At 35.5% G+C, this 20,633-nt stretch overlaps 1 protein-coding gene across 3 annotated transcripts in view; it reads left to right on the top strand.

The window, feature by feature from the left end:
* The window catches only part of COL12A1 (collagen type XII alpha 1 chain), a 119,193-nt gene that overhangs the window by 4,244 nt on the left and 94,316 nt on the right, over window positions 1–20,633 (top strand). For 2 of the 3 annotated variants that reach the window (XM_044254733.1, XM_044254742.1), the window contains exons 3-11: window positions 6,273–6,389; window positions 8,243–8,386; window positions 8,816–8,875; window positions 11,802–12,065; window positions 12,242–12,406; window positions 13,083–13,256; window positions 15,401–15,691; window positions 15,911–16,513; window positions 17,656–17,928. The exons of the other annotated variant lie outside the window; for it this stretch is intronic. In XM_044254733.1, coding sequence (XP_044110668.1) covers window positions 6,273–6,389; window positions 8,243–8,386; window positions 8,816–8,875; window positions 11,802–12,065; window positions 12,242–12,406; window positions 13,083–13,256; window positions 15,401–15,691; window positions 15,911–16,513; window positions 17,656–17,928 — 2,091 coding nt within the window. The remainder of the gene's footprint in view (window positions 1–6,272; window positions 6,390–8,242; window positions 8,387–8,815; window positions 8,876–11,801; window positions 12,066–12,241; window positions 12,407–13,082; window positions 13,257–15,400; window positions 15,692–15,910; window positions 16,514–17,655; window positions 17,929–20,633) is intronic. 3 annotated transcript variants of the gene reach the window in all.

The following is a 20,633-nucleotide window of genomic DNA, read 5'->3' as shown; positions in this document are numbered from 1 at the left end:
TTCCCTGACCTGAGTGGGTTCCGTCAGGGGCTGGGACCTGGGTGTCCTGGTCCCGAGGTCTGCAAAACGACTAAGTCCTGAAAATGAAGGACGTTTGCTAGATTTTCAACCTCACTTTATGCTTTTTATTGTGTGCACTTGATGTCCTAATTTCTCAGTATTTATTTAAAAAGTTATTTCTGTGTATTAACCTAGTGAGAGCTTCTGTGTTCCTTCAAGAATCATCCGAGACCCCACAAACTAGAGTTATTGTTTGTTCTGCAAGGTAAATCAGATAAATACCATAACAGACACCTTAATTTGTTTTTTTCCCCAATAAAAATGCCCCAGATGGAGTTAAGGGAGGAAAGAAATGCATGGGGCAGCTGTGGGAATTCTAGGGTGGGTGGTACTTTTTTTAGAGGCTGTGGGAAAGGAGAGCCCTTTCATAGCAACACTGAGATTTAAAAAAAAAAAACTTTCTATTGTGTTTGATTTTCCACTTCAGGATGGTAGGTGCAAAAAAAAAAAAAAAAAAAATTAGGAAAAACAGAGAGGCTCCAAAATTTGTGACCTGCTTAGAAAAGTGACAGAAACTTGCTCCTCTTATCTGACCCCTCCTGTGTGACTGTAGAGGCTTTGCAGAGTGGTCTCTGTGAAGGAATACTCAGATGAGGTTGCCTTTAATGTTCCTCTCTATGTCGTTTTTAGGAAGGAATTTTATTTGAGGAGCTTCTGGAAGCCCTACTAAAGATATTTTTAGATAATTCACTGAAGTGGCCTATTTATTGCCCATTAAGAGAATAGTTATTTGAAAATCAGAAAGATTTGAGAATTATTAGGAAAAGAATTAGGTTGGAAATGATGTAAGTGGAAAAAATCAATTCTCAATTGGATAATGGCTGCTTAGCAAAGTGCAGTTAAAGAGAACATTTTGCTATTGTGTGTCAACTATACAGCAGTAATGAAAAGAAGAGAACATTTTACTATCTATGTTACTGATTATTTCCGTATTTCTCACATTTTAACTTTCCAATCTGGTGTAGCTCTTACTTTTGCTTCAGCTGTGTCTTTTTGTCTCCCACCTCCTTAGGGTCAGCATTTAGTAATTATGTTTTATTGGGATTCATTTTTTTTGCCTTGTTTTCTAGTTTACTACTGTCAAAAATATATATATTGTAAGCCACACACGCCACATGTGTGACTTAACATTTTCTGATTGTCACATTAAAAAAGGAAGAAGAAACAGGAGACATTATTCTTTATATTACATCTAACTTACCCCACTATGTCCACCATGTTATCACTTCAACATGTAATCAATATAAAATTTTTTAGTGTGATATTTTACAATTTTGTACTAAGTATTTGCAATCAGACATGTATTTTCCACTTGGAGTGTGTTTTATTTTGAACTGTCCGCATTTCAAGTGCTTAATTGCCCCAATTGGCTGGTGGCTCCTTTATTGGACAGCAAGGCTTGCATGTTCACTACCAGCTAAGTGGTCCCACGAGCTTGTGAAGGGCTCCCACAATTTGTGGGCAAGGTCTTTCTGGGGATAATGACTGGAAAGAAAATTTCTTGGAAACATTGGGGGGCATTTCAAAATTTCAACTGGCACCCCTGCTATGTCATTTTGAACTGAGCTGTAATGTAAAATGGCCATAGTTACTTTTCTTTCCCTTGTACAATGCCATGCTTGAACTCTTGAATTCATACTATTTTCCAACCAATTTCTATTTCCTTAACTTTGTCTATGTTAAAAACAATACCTTTTTTGAAATTAATTAAAAGGTTTTAGCATACACTTTTTGTATCTCCTTTTTTTATAGTGGTGCCACTCTTGTCCTGTTGTTTTCCTTCTATCTGCTTATACAAGGAACTTTATTTTTCATAATACAGTATTTTGTCTTATGGAAATGAGGGCGAAATGATTTTTTTTTTTTCTTTAGTAGACTTTATTGGCCTTGTAACTTGGCCAGTGTTCTGTATGACCTAGAATGTATGAATCATTTTTGGTTCATGTATCATATAGTATGTTAATTGCCTTTTAGGAAACTTAATACTTAGCATTTAAAAGATTAATGGCCAGCATTCCCTGAGAATTAGACATCTTTCTAATTAACCTGGAATTTAAGTTGAACATGTCTTACGAAAAACAGGGTTTTAAGTTTAGTAAGTTTGACTTGTATTTATAATTAATGAGGTTATTATCAATTGACCAGTGAGTTGAGGCTGTTAAAGACAAGTTGTAATTGTCTTGTGTCTAGGTTAGAGGCTAATTAGTATGTATTTTTATAATCTGTGTCTATGTTTGTCTTTTTTTTTTGAGATTTTATTTATTTGAAAGAGAGAGGTAGCGAGACAGAGCAGAAGTCAGAGGTGGGGGAGTCGGGCATGGGACATGGGAGAAGGAGACTCCCCGCTGAACTGGGAGCCCAATGTGAGGCTCAATCCTGGGACTCTGGGATCATGACCTGAGCTGAAGGCAGATGCTTAACTAACTGAGCCACCCAAATGCCCCTGTGTTTATGTTTATCTGATAATACTGTGCCATAACAGAAATTTTGGACTATAGGGGAACTTACAGATCATCTGTTCTGATTTTCTCATTTGCAAATGGGAAGATGAGGAAGAGAGGCTGAATAACTCAGTCAACTAATGTGGTTACTTCAGGTGTTCTTGTCCTGCTTTAGTACTAGGTTGCTTCTTGCTTGAAAACTGCTCAGCCCTGAAAAAGAACATGTCTTGTAATGTGTACAGAATAATCCTTCACTTGTTTAAAATGTCAACTGTTCATTTTTTATCTTATAAACACAAATGAAATGACTATATCATGGCAAAGATCATTAAACTTAGACTAGCTTTGGATGGAAGATATAAATTAATGCCAGTTGCATAAAGTGAAACCACTTTTGCATACTACTAAAGGTTTCTGAAGGTAGAGTAATATCCTTTTCAAGGTTATCACAAAGATCAGACTAGAAGATCTTGTTAGTTCATCAAGATGATATTTTGGTAGTATGCTTTGCTTTATCTTTAACGTATATGTTACCAAAACTTACTAGACCATTCTCCTCTCTGTCCATCTTTCCATCCATCCATTCATCTCTGTTGGTAAACTTCCTTTTGCTTACCATAATGAAAAAAAATTGTTTTATAAAATACATATCAGGATAGATACTTTAGTTTTAAAGAAAATGGGCAAAGTTAATTTCTCAAATTCTATCCATATCTGAACTGGAAATAACTGAATACCACATATTTCTTACTGAACAGACATCAAAGAATGTTTTTTAATAGAATAAAAAAATGCATAGGTATGTATTAATAGGCACATATGTACAAATATTACTTTGTAAAGTTAGCCATTCACTCAAATATTTCTTCTTTTTTACATTGGATGCTCTGGAGTCCGACTATGGGATCAAAGTTTTGTTGCTTATTAGCTGTATTAATCTCTCTGAATTTCACTGACTCATCTGTGAAAAGGATAACAGGGCACATTATGCTGGATTATTATGAGAAGAAAAAGAGACAATAAAGGTGACTTGTACTCTGCCTGTTGTGTAGTAGACACTCGGAAAATGGCTGGCTCTAATTATCATTCCTAAAAAGCCCCACATCCTGCCAATTTACGTAACAAAAATATCACCAGAATGCAGTTTTCATAGCATAGCTTGTTGATAAGGGAAAGCATTATTCCTAAATGGGAGTTAAAACTACTAGAGTTAGGAGTACTTTAAAATTTTAGTCTTTTCGTTATGGGTCTTCAGGTATGTTATTTATTTATAATTTGAGTTCTAGTTCTCTTGGTTCAGATTCTCATTCTATGCAACTGTGGCTCTCTGCAATCATAATCCATCATAGATAGCTCAGCTCATATTTGAAATATTCTGGCATCTGCATTGTCTCAGGGTAGACACTGCTTGTGACAATGCGTTGGCAGTTGTGAATTATTTTTATGCAAAAAAAGGTTTTCAAAATTAATAAAGAAATATTTCTCATTGATGAAGTTGACACGGGACCCTACTCACACCTGCCTTGTTATCTTTTCTTGTGAAATGAACAAGCAAAAAACATACAAACGGAGTGGCAAGCCTGGAAGGTTTTGCATGTGATACAAGGGGCAGGAAGAAAAGTGGAGTGGGCTCTCAGTTGTACACATGCTACTTGGCCATTCTTTCCTGCTTTTGATTCCCAAGTACCACATCTGAGTTTCTATGAACACCTTAAAATCCTCTGAAATGTTAAAGACTTTTCCCAACAGTCAATTTTTCAGTTTTTCTGGAATCCTGGTCATTTGGACACCAACAAGGTGGGCCGCTGCTGCCCTTCAGCAGTTTTAACCTAATGTCCGCTGCTTCAGGTCAATTTCCTTGCAAGGTTGGTGGTACTGTTTTTCCATGTACTGATTTTTTTTTAAAAGCATGCTCAGGCCAGTTGTGTCTGCCTTTGCATTAAATTTGTCCTGAGCCATTGCTACTGGAACAATATTTTATAATGATATTCTTAATACCTTTTGTTCTATTAACATTTGTTGCATGCTTGTTATACTAAGTGATGACTCCAGCTAAACCTTGCAATATGATTACAGACAACAGAATGTTGAATAATTAAGCTATGCATGTAGATTAATAGTCTAATCTCACTGCCTGTGTATGGATAGTAAGAAAATAACATTCATTCCGTGGCTAGTATATCCAACGAAAATAAGAAGCCATCTCCGACAGTCGGAAGCATCAGTTCTTCAAAGCAAATGTTTGCTTACTTAATTTGTTTTATTTCCATTAAAATGTGCTATTAATATTACATAGATCTCTAACCCCAGTTAAATTCTGTGACTCGCGTCTCAACGCTACCACTGTATTTCAATTGACATCTATGAAAACCTAAAAGGAGATTGTAATCCCTCAAAAGAGATGCAAAGAATCTGACTCACAAGGAATACTTTCAGACTTAAATACTTTAAGAAGAGGATGGCTGCTAGTCATCTTACTTTGTTGACCTACTTCAAGGGTAATCATTTATAACACATTGACCATGCACTGACAGTGAGTCAGTACAATGCTGCATGAAGAGGCATGAACATTGCAGAGAGAATATCATTATAAAATATCTCTGAAACGTCTTTGTGTAATGACTATTGTACATGGAGGCTTTCGTTCATTGTGGGAAACTAAAAACAAGTCAACATTTCATTGACACATGCATGAAGCTGTATAGTTTTGTATGTAAACTATTTCTTTCTGTACTTTTCAAGTATTCCTGTCATTGACTTTTCCAAGTTTTTATGCACAGTCATGTCTTTAGATCACTGATCCTTCTTCACTGTTTTCTTTAAGTTCTGTAAATAAATGTCCATAAACATATGGTTTGATGTTGTCTTTTCATAATTAACCATTGTTTTGTAAAGGACCATACTGGCATTTTAATCTAAAATGCCATTTCTAGTATGGAGTATACCTGCTGCAAAGGAAAATAACAGTGTGGGTTTACACCTGGCAAACATACAGCAAGCATATTGGTGTAAACAGGCAGAATATTTGTTTTATAAACAACTGTTTACATATACTTTTTATATATTTATAAATTAACAGCCCTTATTACTATTTTTGAATATTTGTCCATGTGAACATTTGTCCATGTAATATATATTTAAATTTATATTTTCTTGTGCAACATAACAGTGCTAAATTTCCCATGACTTCTCTCTTTCATTAAATTTCATCTCTGCACAGATTGAGATCTATCAAACAAAAATTATGCACAACAATGATGCAGAGAATCAAAAACATCAGTGATTCTTTTCCATATTTTGGGAAAAATACTACTATGTCAATGTTCTAAATTAACTTCTATGGTTATAAGCAGGTTGTGATTTGGCATGCTTGTTCAAAATGCTCTCCGCATGTATTGAGATCCCTTTAATTGTTATGTGAATTGTTTGCATATGTGGTTATTATCTGTGATCTCATTGTATTTGTATGTACTTGTATCCAAATATGTTTCTATTATGCTTGATTTTGCTGGCCATTCTTGGATGACCTAGCAACTCAAGAATCAAAAGTGTTTTGTGCTGTCTTCTATAATATGTATACTCTCTGATGTTTTGTCATATCTTGTCAGCTTTTAATTTTATTCTTATCCAACAAGATATCTTCTATATTTGTTGGAAACAAATTTATGCAAAGACAATTTTAGTAAGCTTTGCTCAACACAATTCTTTATTGATTAAATTGAAAATTTGTGAATTGGAAAATATATTTGATCTCAACTCTCTCTTTTGCAGTTGACCCACCTTCAGACTTGAATTTTAAAATAATAGATGAAAATACTGTTCATATGTCATGGGCAAGACCAGCTGATCCAATTGTGGGTTACAGAATAACAGTGGACCCTACAACAGGTAAGTTTTGAGATGTTGGGGTTTTAAAACAGAGACATCAAAGATAATATAATCCAGTCTTCTCTCCTCCTTCCATTTCATTATGAGAAAGCTGAAATTTAGAAAACCTTAGGAATTCAACCAATGTCACCAAATATTTGGTAAACTCAGGTCTCCAGATTTCCAGCCTAGTACTCATTATTATATTTTTGTAGTATTGAGTTTTACTAAAATGGTTCATTGTGCTAAGCTGCTGTTAAAAGTGGACTTCTTTTTTTTTTTTTTTTTTGGCCTGGTCAAAATATTGCTTGTAATATTTGATTTTATAAAATAGGATTCTCACTTCTTGATATTCTTCTTGAATTAGTCTTTTCAATATTTAAAGTGTCAAGTGATGATGTGGGTTTAATTCCTTATCCAGTCTCCTGCACATTTCAGTATTCAGGAAACATTCTGGAATATGGAATAACGGTTAGCTGCCATGATGGAAGACAGGAATTTACTTTGGCAAGGTGGATTCCACAGATCCTGGGCTAAGAGTCTTTGAAAAACAACAACAAAACACCTTGTTTTGATTGTTCTCAGGAGTTATCTTTAAGTGTTTATGATGTTGCCCAAGTGTGGAAAACTAATCTCTGTTGATTAACTTTCAGTTTTAACATGGAAAGGGAAAATAACCATTTCCACTTACACTGGTCAGATGGTAGGAAGAAGTCTTATCTGGCCGATAATAGAGAGGGATGATGTCAGTATAATTTATCACTATGGCCTCTAAAAATACTAATGATTTTAAATGATAATTTCTCACAGAACTGGGAAAATTTTTTTTAATAGGATCTGGGAACTTAAGGGGTCAACAATTTACTTTTTCTTCTTTGAATCTTTTCTCCCCAAATGTACTTGCAGTTAATTCATTCATTTATTCCAAAGCAATAAAGCTGTTGAAAAACAGTTCTGTCGGTTTCCACGTAATGGGAATTCCTGACTTCTGTACTCTGCAAACTGGCACCAAGACCACCCAGCCCAGCAGAGCCCTGGTATCTTGTCCTTTGGGGGCCCTGGTTGGTTCTGCATGCTCCACGCTTAAACCAGGACTGTTTCTTGGGGTTCTATTATACTACCTGTTACTTTTTTTGATTATTTCTGTTTTGCTGAAAATATAATAAAATTAAAAATCCTAGAAGGTTCTTAGTCCCTAGGAAATACTGTTTCCTGATTGAATTAAGAATGAACATAATCTAGAGGGGAGTACATAACTGTCAGTATATAAGTACATACCCAGTACATGGTATTTTGAAATGTTTGATATCTAGTTAAGTCAACTGAGAGGACTGTGGCTACTATTAATATATACAACCTTTTGAGGGTGGAAAATGCATTGTCCAGACTGCTTCCCACTACAGCTTAATTTCAGCTTATGGTGTTTGTTGTTCTTGAGTTGATTTTCATCCCCTAATAACCTTTCCTCGCTCTTAAATAATTTAAAATTATTTCTGGGTTTTTTTTTGGCTCATTTATGAGATAATTTTGTTATCTACCATTCACCTTCAGAAACAATGGGACATTTTGGTTTGATATTCTGGTGTATCTTTATCCCAGAGAAATCCTTGAGTCCTCAAACAAATATTGAATATGATTATCATTAAGTAAAGTCCATTTATGGACATTTATCCAGTCTATTTATAGAATTTCAAAGTTTTGGTTTCAGAAGAGAGAAGAAGATAATGAAGATAGTGTTTGGATGTTCTGAAAAAAATGTATATATATATTTAATTTTTTAGATTTTGAGTATATCTGGGAATGATATTATATCGTGTCATGTTATATGTGAAAGATAGTTTATTCCATTCATATTTTCCTTTCTGTATTTCCAGATGGGCCCACTAAAGAATTTACCCTTGCAGCTAGTACCACTGAAACTTTATTATCAGACCTTATACCTGAAATAGAGTATGTGGTGACAATTACTTCATATGATGAAGTAGAGGAAAGTGTACCTGTTATAGGACAACTAACAAGTAAGCACACATATAAAGTACCTTTATGCTTTTAATTTTGCTGGAGACATCTCCAGTTTTCAGATTTAATCTATTATGCAGAGTTGCTTTGTATCAGTATTAAATATTCTTCCTATGAACCTAGGTATTTGTGGATGTTAATAATTCATTCTTGATTTACAACCCTAGTCTTTGGAAGCAGCAGGAACATTATGAGTGAAAACTATTAAAAACATTAAACTTTGCAGGCCTACAATATCACTTTTTGAAATACAGCTAAAACCTCGCCAAAAGTAATTTGTAAGGCATAGCTTATGTGGCAGTATTCTCTGAGCAGCTGGGCATGGATCATACCTTTGAAAGACAGTAGTGGGAAAACAACATATTTATATTTTTAGGAAGTATTTGTACAGGTTCATTTCTTTTTGTAATAATCAAGTTTTGACTCAGTTCAAACAGGTGGTCCGACAAAGCCAGGTGAGAAGAAACCTGGAAAACCAGAGATACAAAGTAAGTATTTCCCTTAATATTTTTGCTTGGATTTATAGAAGTCATAAATGTAACATAAAGGAGATGTTCCAAGTATATGCATACTTTGATTTTATTCCTATATTAACTTCTATAGGTGTTATCTAGAAGTAATATGGGCAATATAATAGTAATATCTGACAAAACAGTTGTACTACCTACATTTTGAGTTTCTAGTCAGTTTTTCATTCCATTTAGTAAGTATTCATTATACTGGGAGTAAACTGTATATTGGTGTGTATCCATCATTTTTGTGTTTGTTTGTTTATTTGTTTGTTTTGGTAGGATTTTGGCAGTAGGTGAAAAACAAGCTCACTACTAGACTTCCCTCATTTCTCAAAGACAAACTAATAGACATAGGGCTATATGAGGAATATAAAGCTAGAATACCAGAGAGATGCCCTCCTTGTGTTTGAAGAATTTCTGGCCATGGAAATATATTCCCAAATCTCTGGCTGTGTTATGCTCACCTCTAGAGTATTTGCATGCCTTTCATTGATGTCAGTGTCACCACTTCCAGTGTCTGTGTAAGACAGCTCTAGTAACATGTGGGTCTTCACATATCTAAAGGATATATACATTTTTCAGAGAGGATGTTGGGGAGCTGGTGTCTGGGACTCAGTGGGGTGAGAGATGGGAGTGGAGCCTTATCCAGTTTAAAACAACTCCCGGGTCATTCTGATACGTTCTTGCACCATCACCTCTATTGTTATTTCACCCCCACAAAGAATCATGGAGACAAATTAGAAAAGAAAAAGTCATGAAAAACAACAAATTAGAAAAGAAAAAGTCACGAAAAACAACGCTGTTCACAGTGTTCTTTGTAATATACAATTGGGAGCCCAACCCCAAACAAAATAAGATACCCAATGATCCTTGGTGCACTCCTAACCAAACAAAAGGAATTTTATTCAGTCTAGGTTTGGCAATTTCTAGACTCCTTTGTGTTCTCTTGTTTTGTCTGACTTACTGGGAAACCCTTAAGGGGTTTCTTGGACTTCTAATTTGCTACTTATAAAAGTTGGATTTATGACCAGGAGGACAGCAAAAGGATTTGAATACAAAGTCCCCTTTACCTAGAAATTTTCCTTACAAATGCCTGTTCATCATTCTTTCCGATATCTAATAATCTACAATGAACTTTGTAGTAGTTATAATGCTAATATTTTTCCTGAACCATCAATATTTATTCTAAATCAAAGCATCATAACAAATATTGACCAATCAATAGACTTAAATGGGCCCATTAAATGGTATGCAAAAATTATTTAAGCACACAACTTGTATTTAGCTCCAAAATTTTCCAAGACCCTTTCCTTCTTTTTGTAGCCAAGTATTTCTTTTGTTATTCACCAGCTGACTCACAAGGATGAAAACATCTTCAGAAAATTCACTTTGTGTTGCCTTTCAAATACAGATTTTCATGAAAATCAGCCTGTTTTCATTCTGACTGCAGAGAAAAGGAAAGACACAGGTGTTCATTTATAAAAGCCAGTCATTGCATTTAAGTAATTTAAAGATATAATGTGCCTTTTTTACTTTTGAACAGAAATGTTTTTCTATTCTTTGTTTTGTAAAAGTAGGTTTTAGGTGTCAAATTTAAATACACTGATAATTAGGACAATAAGATATTTTGACTATCTTGTATCATATTTATACTTCTTTTTACATCTTTTTTTTTTAAAGATTTTATTTATTTTTTTGACAGACAGAGATCACAAGTAGGCAGAGAGGCAGGCAGAGAGAGAGAGGAGGAAGCAGGCTCCCCGCCGAGCAGAGAGCCTGATGAGGGGCTCGATCCCAGGACCCTGGGATCATGACCCAAGCCGAAGGCAGCGGCTTAACCACTGAGCCACCCAGGCGCCCCACATCTTTTTTTTTTTTTTTTTAAGATTTTATTTATTTATTTGAGAGAGAGAGAGTGAGAGAGCAGGATCTGGTGGGAGGGGTTGGGGGAAGCAGAGAGAGAGGGAGAAGCAGACTCCTTATTGAGCAGGGAGCCCAATGCTCCATTCTGGGTCCCAGGACTCTGGGATCATGACCAGAGCTGAAGGTAGAGGGTTAAATGACTGAGGTGCCCACGTGCCCCTATGCTTCTTTTTACTTCTGTTAGATTCTTTTTTTTTTTTTTTTTTTTTTAAAGGTTTGATTTATTTATTTGACAGAGAGAAATCACAAGTAGATGGAGAGGCAGGCAGAGAGAGAGGAAAGCAGGCCCCCTGCTGAGCAGAGAGCCCGATGTGGGACTCGATCCCAGGACCCTGAGATCATGACCTGAGCCGAAGGCAGCGGCTTAACCCACTGAGCCACCCAGGCGCCCCTACTTCTGTAGATTCTATTAACCCTCTAGACTAAGTCACTGCAAACTTTAGACAATTGTGTTCTAAAATGCCGGAGAATTTTAAAAGATTTTCCCTTTCCTTCTGCTTAACTACATCTGCTTGAATAAGACAGCAATTGTTTTGTATTTATTGCTAAATACCAAGGAATGAAGACACTGCTTATTTTGTATGTCTCCCAGATGTTTTGTGTAATTTGTACTTGGAGAGAAAAGGAAAAGGATGTCGTTTATAAAAATAGGTTGATAGCATGAATACTTCAGTCACATGTTCTTGGAGAGTAGGTCATGTATCTATTTATCTCTTCTTGCACAAAGTCTTATATACTAATTATGAGCCATATAGTTCCATAAATCCATCTTAGTGAAGGCACTGAAAATGCTTCTGTGTTTGTTAATAAAATGATGTATTCTTTTGTGCATATCAGTTGTTGGTGAAGAACAATGTGAATATGTTCTAATGAACAAAATGACTTAAGGAGACAATAGTTTTTCAATGTTAGTTTGTATTTGTTAAGGATGGATAGAGTTAAGAATACATCATTTAAAAAGATATCAAATGTATTTCAGAATGCTCTGTCAGTGCCTGGACTGATCTAGTGTTCCTCGTGGATGGCTCATGGAGTGTGGGAAGAAATAATTTTAAATACATTTTAGACTTTATTGGTGCTCTTGTGTCTGCTTTTGACATTGGGGAAGAGAAGACAAGGGTTGGAGTTGTTCAGTACAGCTCTGATACCAGGACTGAATTTAACTTAAATCAGTACTACCAAAGGGATGAGCTTCTGGCTGCAATTAAAAGAATTCCATACAAAGGTGGCAACACAATGACAGGTATGATTTTACAAATTTTGTTATTGTTGAAAATAAATGAAATAGCTGTACGGGAAAGAAATTGAGCATTGCACAATTTTAACATGTTAAATAATTTTGAAAATAATCACATGGTTTTTGACTTTGGCAAAATATTGTAGTAAGGAGTGAACGAACATGTTTCTTTTTCACTTCAGGGGATGCCATTGATTACTTAATTAAAAATACTTTCACGGAATCTGCTGGAGCAAGAGTTGGCTTTCCTAAAGTGGCAATTATTATTACGGATGGCAAATCCCAGGATGAAGTGGAAATCCCAGCAAGAGAGCTTCGAAATATTGGGGTTGAAGTTTTCTCTTTGGGTAGGTCACGTTTGGTTAAGTATTTTTGCTCTCAACGTACCTCAATAATTAATGCTTATGAAGAAGAAAGGTACATTCCTTAAAGAAAGAATGTATTAGAAGTGCTTAGTGCATTTCATAGTGTAGTGTTAAACCATCTCATCTTTTGAGTAAAAATTCTGCTTATGTATTTCTCTTAATACATAACTCCCTTAGCCTATGCATTGTGAGGTGGTATTCATATTTTTGCCAGCCCTCTCCTTTTCAAAGAATGCTGGCCCAATGATTCTAATAAAGATCCTCCTTGTATTATCATTAAGTGCTTTTTTAGATGTGTTTCCTGTATTATGTAATACTTGAAGAATTTGGAGGGTTCCAGGTCATTCAGGACTCTGGAAGAAAAAAAGTATTATCTTTACAGATGGCAGGGGCAAATGATGGCAGGGTTGAGATGAGAGCCTGCTCTGTTTTATTAACCATTCATTTTCCTTTCTGGCCAGCCACTTTCTATGAAATTATAAAATGCCTTTGTCATTTGAACAATCGCACGTTCGTTATGAAGCCAAGCAATTCTGATTTATGACTACATAAGGATTTACAAATGGCTTTACTTTTGACAGACTGAGAAGGCAAAGAACTTCCCTAATTCAGCACATTTTTCTTTCCAATATATATCTTTGTCCTTTTGTTTTTGAAGGCATTAAAGCTGCAGATGCAAAAGAACTCAAACAAATCGCCTCCACGCCTTCATTAAACCATGTTTTCAACGTGGCCAACTTTGATGCAATTGTGGATATTCAGAATGAGATCATCTCCCAGGTGTGCTCTGGTGTTGACGAACAACTTGGTGAATTGGTTAGTGGAGAAGAAGGTGAGTGAATGGTTTAGTGTTCCCCTGTGTTCGCCTTTTCCATTATTTGGTAGCATTTATAGCTTTACAGGTATTCTAAAAGTAGGCACATTTACTCAAACATATCTGGTGATTCTCCAGGTGTATACTCCATCATATGGCTTTTTAGTAACTCAACTCATCATTTGCATTGTTCCCCCTCCCTTGGTAGAACATGAAGTAAAACATTTATATCATTATAAAGTTCTTAAAAATCTTTTTTGGACACGTTTGACTTGTTCTTTTTCTCTGCGATGATTTTGTGCACGTTGAATGTCCATAATTATGCTCTCCATGTACTTGCTTTAATGGCCTTACACTCTGAAGTAAGCAATGACAGGCTGGGCGGACACGTATCTTAACATTCAGCAACATCAACTAGTGAGAAACAGTGTTCTCTCACTGGTGAAACAAAAGGGTTTTCTATCATCATTCTCTGCATGTTTTCAAAGTTTTAAAAAAATACTTCAAGGGATCAGTCAGTTTGATCCTTCCACATCTGGAAAATCTTCCCATTTTTATCAGTTATTGCTTCTAAATACATGGGAGAAAGAAAAGACATTTTATAAACATCCTTTTGGCCATTAAAAAGTCACAATTTCCATGATTGTTCTCCTCTTAGCCTGAGAATTGACAAGGGATTAAAGATAAGTTCTAAATAGCTACTTCTTCAGTCTTATAAACTCTTTAATCTCCAAACACCAAGTATTTTGGCAACATTCGAGGGCTGTAGTTCTGTTTCAGAACCCCTTCTCATTACTTCATGGGCTCCAAGCCTCTTTCTTTTGTTTTACTGCCTAATGTCTGATTCTTTTGCTTTATGTGATTACAAAATTGATCCACTCACCCTACTTTCTCCCGATTAACCTCTCTTTACTTAGTCTTTTAAACATTCTAACACTGCCCTGTCTTCCCTGGGGTGCATGTGTGGGATAGACCAAATGTCCATCCTGCCACTGTTTGAACTTGGCTTGCATAGGGCATGGGGCTGCTTTGCAGGTGTTCACTGTGCTCCTCGGGGCCTCTCTTCCTTCCTGGTTTGGTCCGCAGCTTTATCTCTGTGTCACTCAAAAGTTTTGGCCAAATATCCAGTTGGCACATCTGTTGTTTCTCCCTGCTCCCCACCACTTGTCTCTTTTTAGAAATCATTTTTATGCACTCCATATGATTACCTTTTTGAAGAGGCCATGAGGAAATTTGTGCCTGTTTGATCATCCACTTCTTGCAGGATGAAATTTTAAAAAAAGGAACTGTATATTCTGGGAAGTTGATTCCATTGACAAATGTAAAAGTGTGAAAATTTGATCTGAAGTATCTTAAAATACTTCATATTACCTGTTAAGTATCTCACTGTCATATTATCTGTTAAGTACCTCACTATATTCTACATTGCATAAGGATAGAAATGTTTTAGATGATCAATATTTCCTTGTTAGTGTACATGTTATAAAACATTGAGACACTCTTGGTGGCATTATGAACATTTTTTTCTTGGCTTGAAATAAGTGAGAATAAAATTTTCTAAAATTAGAAGAACTTGTTTAAGAGCTGCTGAATCCTTTATCTTTCTTACTGTACTATGAAGTGTCTTTTAAAGATTATATTTTAGCCTTTATAGTATCATTAAAAGAGAAAAAGAATTGAGTAAGTCATTGATTTAACAAATATTTATCAAGTGCCTACTTTGATAACTAAGAATAAAGACAATGAATAAAATATCAAAACCAAAATGGAAATCTTGGTTCTACAGAATTAGACATCAGACATCTTATTATTAATGTCTTCCAACAACTTTCTTTTCCCCTAATTTTCTCAGTGCCCTGACTAAAAATCAGGCACTGAGTTTCTTTTGGTTGTGGATAGGTATAGGTGGAAGTAGAGAGTTGGAACTAGGCAGCTCTTCTAGACTAATTCATGATTAATTTGGATAAGGAGAATTGATTGTCCAAACCTAAGGGTTGCATCTCACTGTAGTTATTTATTTATTTATTTATTTATTCTCTACAGACAACATGGGCTTGAACCTATGACCCCTAGATCAAGAGACATATGCTCCTCCAGTTCTATAGGCCAGGTGCCCCTGCATCTCACTGTTTTTAGTCACTGTTCGGCTTGTTACTTTGCAGTTATTGAACCTCCTTCAAATTTGGTTGCCACAGAAGTCTCATCAAAATACATTAAGCTAGGTTGGAGTCCATCTCCTAGTCCAGTGACTGGCTATAAAGTCCTTCTTACACCAATGACGGCTGGAAGCCGACAGCACGCTCTCAGTGTGGGTCCTCAGACTACCACGCTCAGTGTTCGTGACCTTTCAGCAGACACAGAATACCATATCAGTGTTTCTGCCATGAAGGGACTGACATCCAGTGAACCCATTTCAATAATGGAGAAGACTCAGCCAATGAAAGTTCAAGTGGGTAAGTGAATAGGTCTATCATTGGGTTTAGTATATGTGATGGTCCATTGGACAGTATGTCTTACTGGTTCAGGTTTAGTTTTAAAATATTTTTAATAGTTTTCTTTTAAATAAGTGTGCTTATTAAGAAAACCAGGTATCTATATTTAATGATTAATTTATATTTGTTGAACTTATAATTTATATTTGTTGAATTTGTTGGACTTTTTTCTTTTCACAGAATGCTCACGTGGTGTGGATATAAAAGCCGATATTGTGTTTTTGGTTGATGGCTCCTATAGCATTGGGATTGCAAACTTTGTTAAAGTTAGAGCCTTTCTGGAAGTTCTCGTAAAAAGTTTTGAGATTTCACCAAATAGGGTACAGATAAGTCTTGTCCAGTACAGCCGGGATCCTCATACTGAGTTCACTTTGAAAAAATTCACCAGAGTTGAAGATATAATTGAAGCAATAAACACCTTCCCCTACAGAGGAGGATCTACAAACACTGGGAAAGCAATGACTTATGTCAGAGAGAAAATATTTGTGCCTAGCAAGGGTTCAAGAGGCAACGTACCAAAGGTCATGATTCTTATCACTGATGGGAAATCTTCAGATGCTTTCAGAGATCCTGCTATAAAACTAAGGAATTCAGATGTGGAAATCTTTGCAGTTGGTGTCAAGGATGCTGTTCGCTCAGAGTTGGAAGCTATTGCCTCTCCTCCTGCTGAGACACATGTGTTCACAGTGGAAGATTTCGATGCTTTTCAGAGAATATCTTTTGAACTCACACAGTCTATCTGCCTTAGAATTGAGCAAGAATTGGCAGCTATAAAGAAAAAAGGTTAGTAGACTTTGTAGAGCCAAAATGATCTCTTCATGAACAAAGCATTTTTGGTTCTAAAATTGTTGGATAATATGCTTCTCCATTTCCTTTCAGATACAGGAAGAAGTAACTTTCCTATATTTATAAATCTATTGAGCTTAGTTTATTTAGCTCTGAAATATGACTTTTTCCTGGGTATGGATCATGTATTAGTGAAAAAGTTATTTACCAGGAGTCATTAGATGTTTTTGATCCTAGACCCTTAAGTAGGGCTGGGCACCAGCTTGATCACACCTATTTGTCATATTCAATACAACAACCCCTAGCTGAGTGTCCTCTATGTAGTGGATGGTGACCCAAGTCCTTTGAAATAAAGGTGATGAGAACATAGTCCTAGAACTTTGAATTCTTCTTATGCATTTCCTTTCCTGGACCAATTGTGGGCATCGTTCCTCACAGCTGGAATTCCTTAATCTCATTTCTTCATTTGTTCAAGTTCTATTTGTCAAACTTCAGTGAACAGTCCCATCTCTTTCATTAAGTCTTCCTTAACTGTTCTAGTGCTGTAACACTTACTATCACTTCCAGTCACCCAGGGTTCATAGGTACCGTTCTGATTTGTTGATAATGTCACACTCTCCTGTCTTTCCAATTCAACAGAGCAGTGTGCCTTAAACAGCGGCTCTTCTATGATTTTGTCTCATGACTATTCTTTTGTTAGGAAGAATTCCTTAATCATTACTTTGAAATACTGTCTACCACTAAAAGTTAATATCTGATTGCCAAAGATTAATGGGAAAGTATTGCTGGTTCATTTTAGGTCTGTTACTATTTAAATATTCTAGTTGCAGGCAGGACCATTCCATTACTGCTTTGTGTTTAGAAACCCAATTCAAATTAAATTTTAATTAATCATTTAAACAGTGTAACTTAGTATTGTTAATGGTCAAGACAAATGATCAAAACCTCCTGGTAGGGTTGTAAATGAGAGACCTTCTCTCAGTGGTCTTATGTGGAATATTTACTCAGTACATTTTTCTCCATGACTATTCCCCCAATGAACATAAGCCATTTCAGAAACATAGTCATCAGGTCCATTTTTGCTTTATAGATTTAAACATTTTTAACTGTGTCCTTTTTTTTTTTTTTTTTTTAAATAGCTTATGTGCCTCCAAAGGATCTTAGTTTTTCTGAGACAACTTCTCACAGTTTCAAAACTAACTGGTCTCCTGCTGGAGAAAATGTGTTTTCGTACCACATCACCTACAAGGAAGCTACTGGGGATGATGAGGTTACAGTGGTGGAGCCGGCGTCTAGCACCAGCGTCATTCTCAGCAACCTGAAGCCAGAGACCCTCTACTTAGTCAATGTGACTGCAGAGTATGAGGATGGCTTTAGTGTTCCCTTAAGTGGTGAGGAGACCACCGTGGAAGGTGAGATGGGGTTTTGGACCTTGTTTTCCAAAAACTAGCAATTTATTATAGAACCAAGTTACAATTTGAAATAACTATCTCCTTTATAGAGATGGTGAATGCCTTTGCAAGATTCAGAATCTATAAAGTACAGCTATTCGTACGTCTCTTTAAAAAGTGAAAAAACTTTTATATAAAAAAGCCCTAGGTTTATTTTGATGAATTTGAGGTTAAGAGGTGTAGAGAACTGTTAATAACTATGACACTAACTCTTGAAATACTGCTTAAGGCCAGATTTTTCTGCCCCATATTTCAAGAGTGTTATGTTCAAACACTTCTGAATTTTGTTTACTTTATCGATGGATGTGATGGCAAATACATTACCACATGTTTTTTCTTTTTAAAAATTGTGGTAAAATATACATAACATAAAGTTATCATTTTAACCATTTTAAGTTTACATTTCAGTGGCATTTAGTACATTCATATTCTTATGCTACCATTATCATCATCCATCTCCACAACTTTTCTCATCTTGCAAAACTGAATCTCTGTACTCATTAAAAAAATAACTCTTCATTCCCCAACCCTCCCTCCCTCCACCCCATTGCCCCTGGCAACAACCATTATATTTTCTGTTTCTATGAATTTGACTACTCTATGTACCTCATAAGAGTGGAATTGCACAGTATTCAGCCTTTTGTATCTGGCTTATTTCACTTAGCATAATGTCCTCAAGGTTCATCCATATAACTTGAGTCAGAATTTCCTTTCTTCTTACAGCCAAAAGAGAATGCCATTATATGTATATATCACATTTTGATTATCCACTCAACCACGGACACTTAAGTTGCTTCCACCTTTTAGCTATTGTAAATAATGCTGCTGAGAACATGAATGTACAAATTTTACCAAATGTTTTAAGCATTATTTGTTTAGATATGTCCTCTTTACTGATAGAATTGAATACTTTCTGATACGTTTCATTACATTTGATATCTAAAGGATACCAAGGAATATGGTTACAAGAAGACTAAGACTAGGTAATTACTCTTCAAGATAAATACCACAAATAAAAAAAGGCATGTCAATTTTTCTCTGTTTTTACTGGAGATAGGTGAAGAAGCTGAAACAGATGCATGAGGAAATTAAGATAGTTACAAAGAAGAGTTTGCTAACAGGAAAGTCATATATTGGCATATCTTGCTGGTGAAAGCTAGAGAACCTTTTTTCTCTGAAAGATTTTTAAAATAAGATTGATCTATTTGATCAATAGATCTATTGATCTATTTGATCAAAAAGATCTATTCTTTTTGTGCATGGTTTAAGTATATTTCTATCTGAAGGCCCACCAATAAAATAATGACCTAGGTTGACTTTTTTCCTTATGATATTTGTGTTGAATAATGTGGAAGTCCATATTTAGATATTTTATTTTCCTTTTTTTTTTTTTTAAGATTTATTTATTTGAGAAAGAGAAAATGCATGCATGACTGGAGGGTAGGGCAGAGGTAGAGAATCTTCAAGCAGACACCCCATTGAGTGCAGAGCCCAATGTGGGACTTGATCTCAAGACCCATGAGATCATGACCTGAGCTGAAATCAAGAGCTGGACGTTTAACTGACTGAGAAACCCAGGCACCCTCATATTTCTGATTTCCTGATGATTTCTCTGTAATGTGCTTATTGTTACTTGATGAGCTTGCCCCTTTTCCTTCATCACTTTGGGAGGGGGATGGGAATGTATCTCAAGAAAAAAATTTAAGTCCAGGAGGTTTTTGAGTAAAGCCAACTACATTCATATATGCTCTAGTTGTTGTTCATTGGGCTTCAACAATAGCATTTGGTAATGCGTTTCCAGTTCTACTGTCTGAGTGAAATATGAGATTTATACTTTCTTTAATAAATAAGGAAGCTTCTGATTTCAGTACCTTTCTTAAGCTAACAATTACTGAGCTCTGGCTTATGTGTCAGTTATTATGATAATTGCTTTCCATGGATTATTTCATTTAACCAATTCAATAATCCTATACACAGTCTTTTTTTTTTTTTAAACTATTAGTTAATCTAAGGCTCAAAATTACACATTCAGCTTCAAAACTAGTAAAGTAGTTCCTCTTGATCCTCAGCTTCACTTTCTGTGATTACAGTTGCCTATAGTCAACAACAGTCCAGAAGCAGATGATTGTCCTTCTGACTATTGTTAGAAGGTCAATAGTAGCCTAACATTATGTCATGATGCCTATATCATTCACCTCACTTTTTCTCATCATGTAGGCATTTTCACAAGAAGGGGTATAGTAATATATTTTGAGAGAGAGACCATCTTCACATAATTTTTGTTACAGTATGTTGTAATTATTCTATTTTATTATTAGGTATTGTTGTTAATATCTTAATGTGCCTCATTTATAAATTAAATTTCATCATAGTTATGTATAAGAAAAACATATTATAAATAAGGTTCAGTACTATTCGTGAATGCAGGCATCCTCTGGAAATCTTGGAATATAACCCCTGCAGATAAGCAGGGGTGGGGAATTACTATATTCAAATTCAACAGTTTATTTGCCTCATTTGTTCTGGCTAATTTAGTCTTTTTCCTTGCCATCTAAAATGAGTCATGGGTGTAAGTCTGCCAACTGCCATTGGTTTTCTTAAGGGATTCACTTTCTTTCTCCCTGAAGTGGTCTACTGATGTGTTGGCTATTTAGATAAATTTCTAA

The sequence above is a fragment of the Neovison vison genome, chromosome 1 (assembly GCF_020171115.1).
Source record: "Neovison vison isolate M4711 chromosome 1, ASM_NN_V1, whole genome shotgun sequence".
Classification (NCBI taxonomy): domain Eukaryota; kingdom Metazoa; phylum Chordata; class Mammalia; order Carnivora; family Mustelidae; genus Neogale; species Neogale vison.
This window is presented reverse-complemented; position numbering and strand designations above follow the sequence as displayed.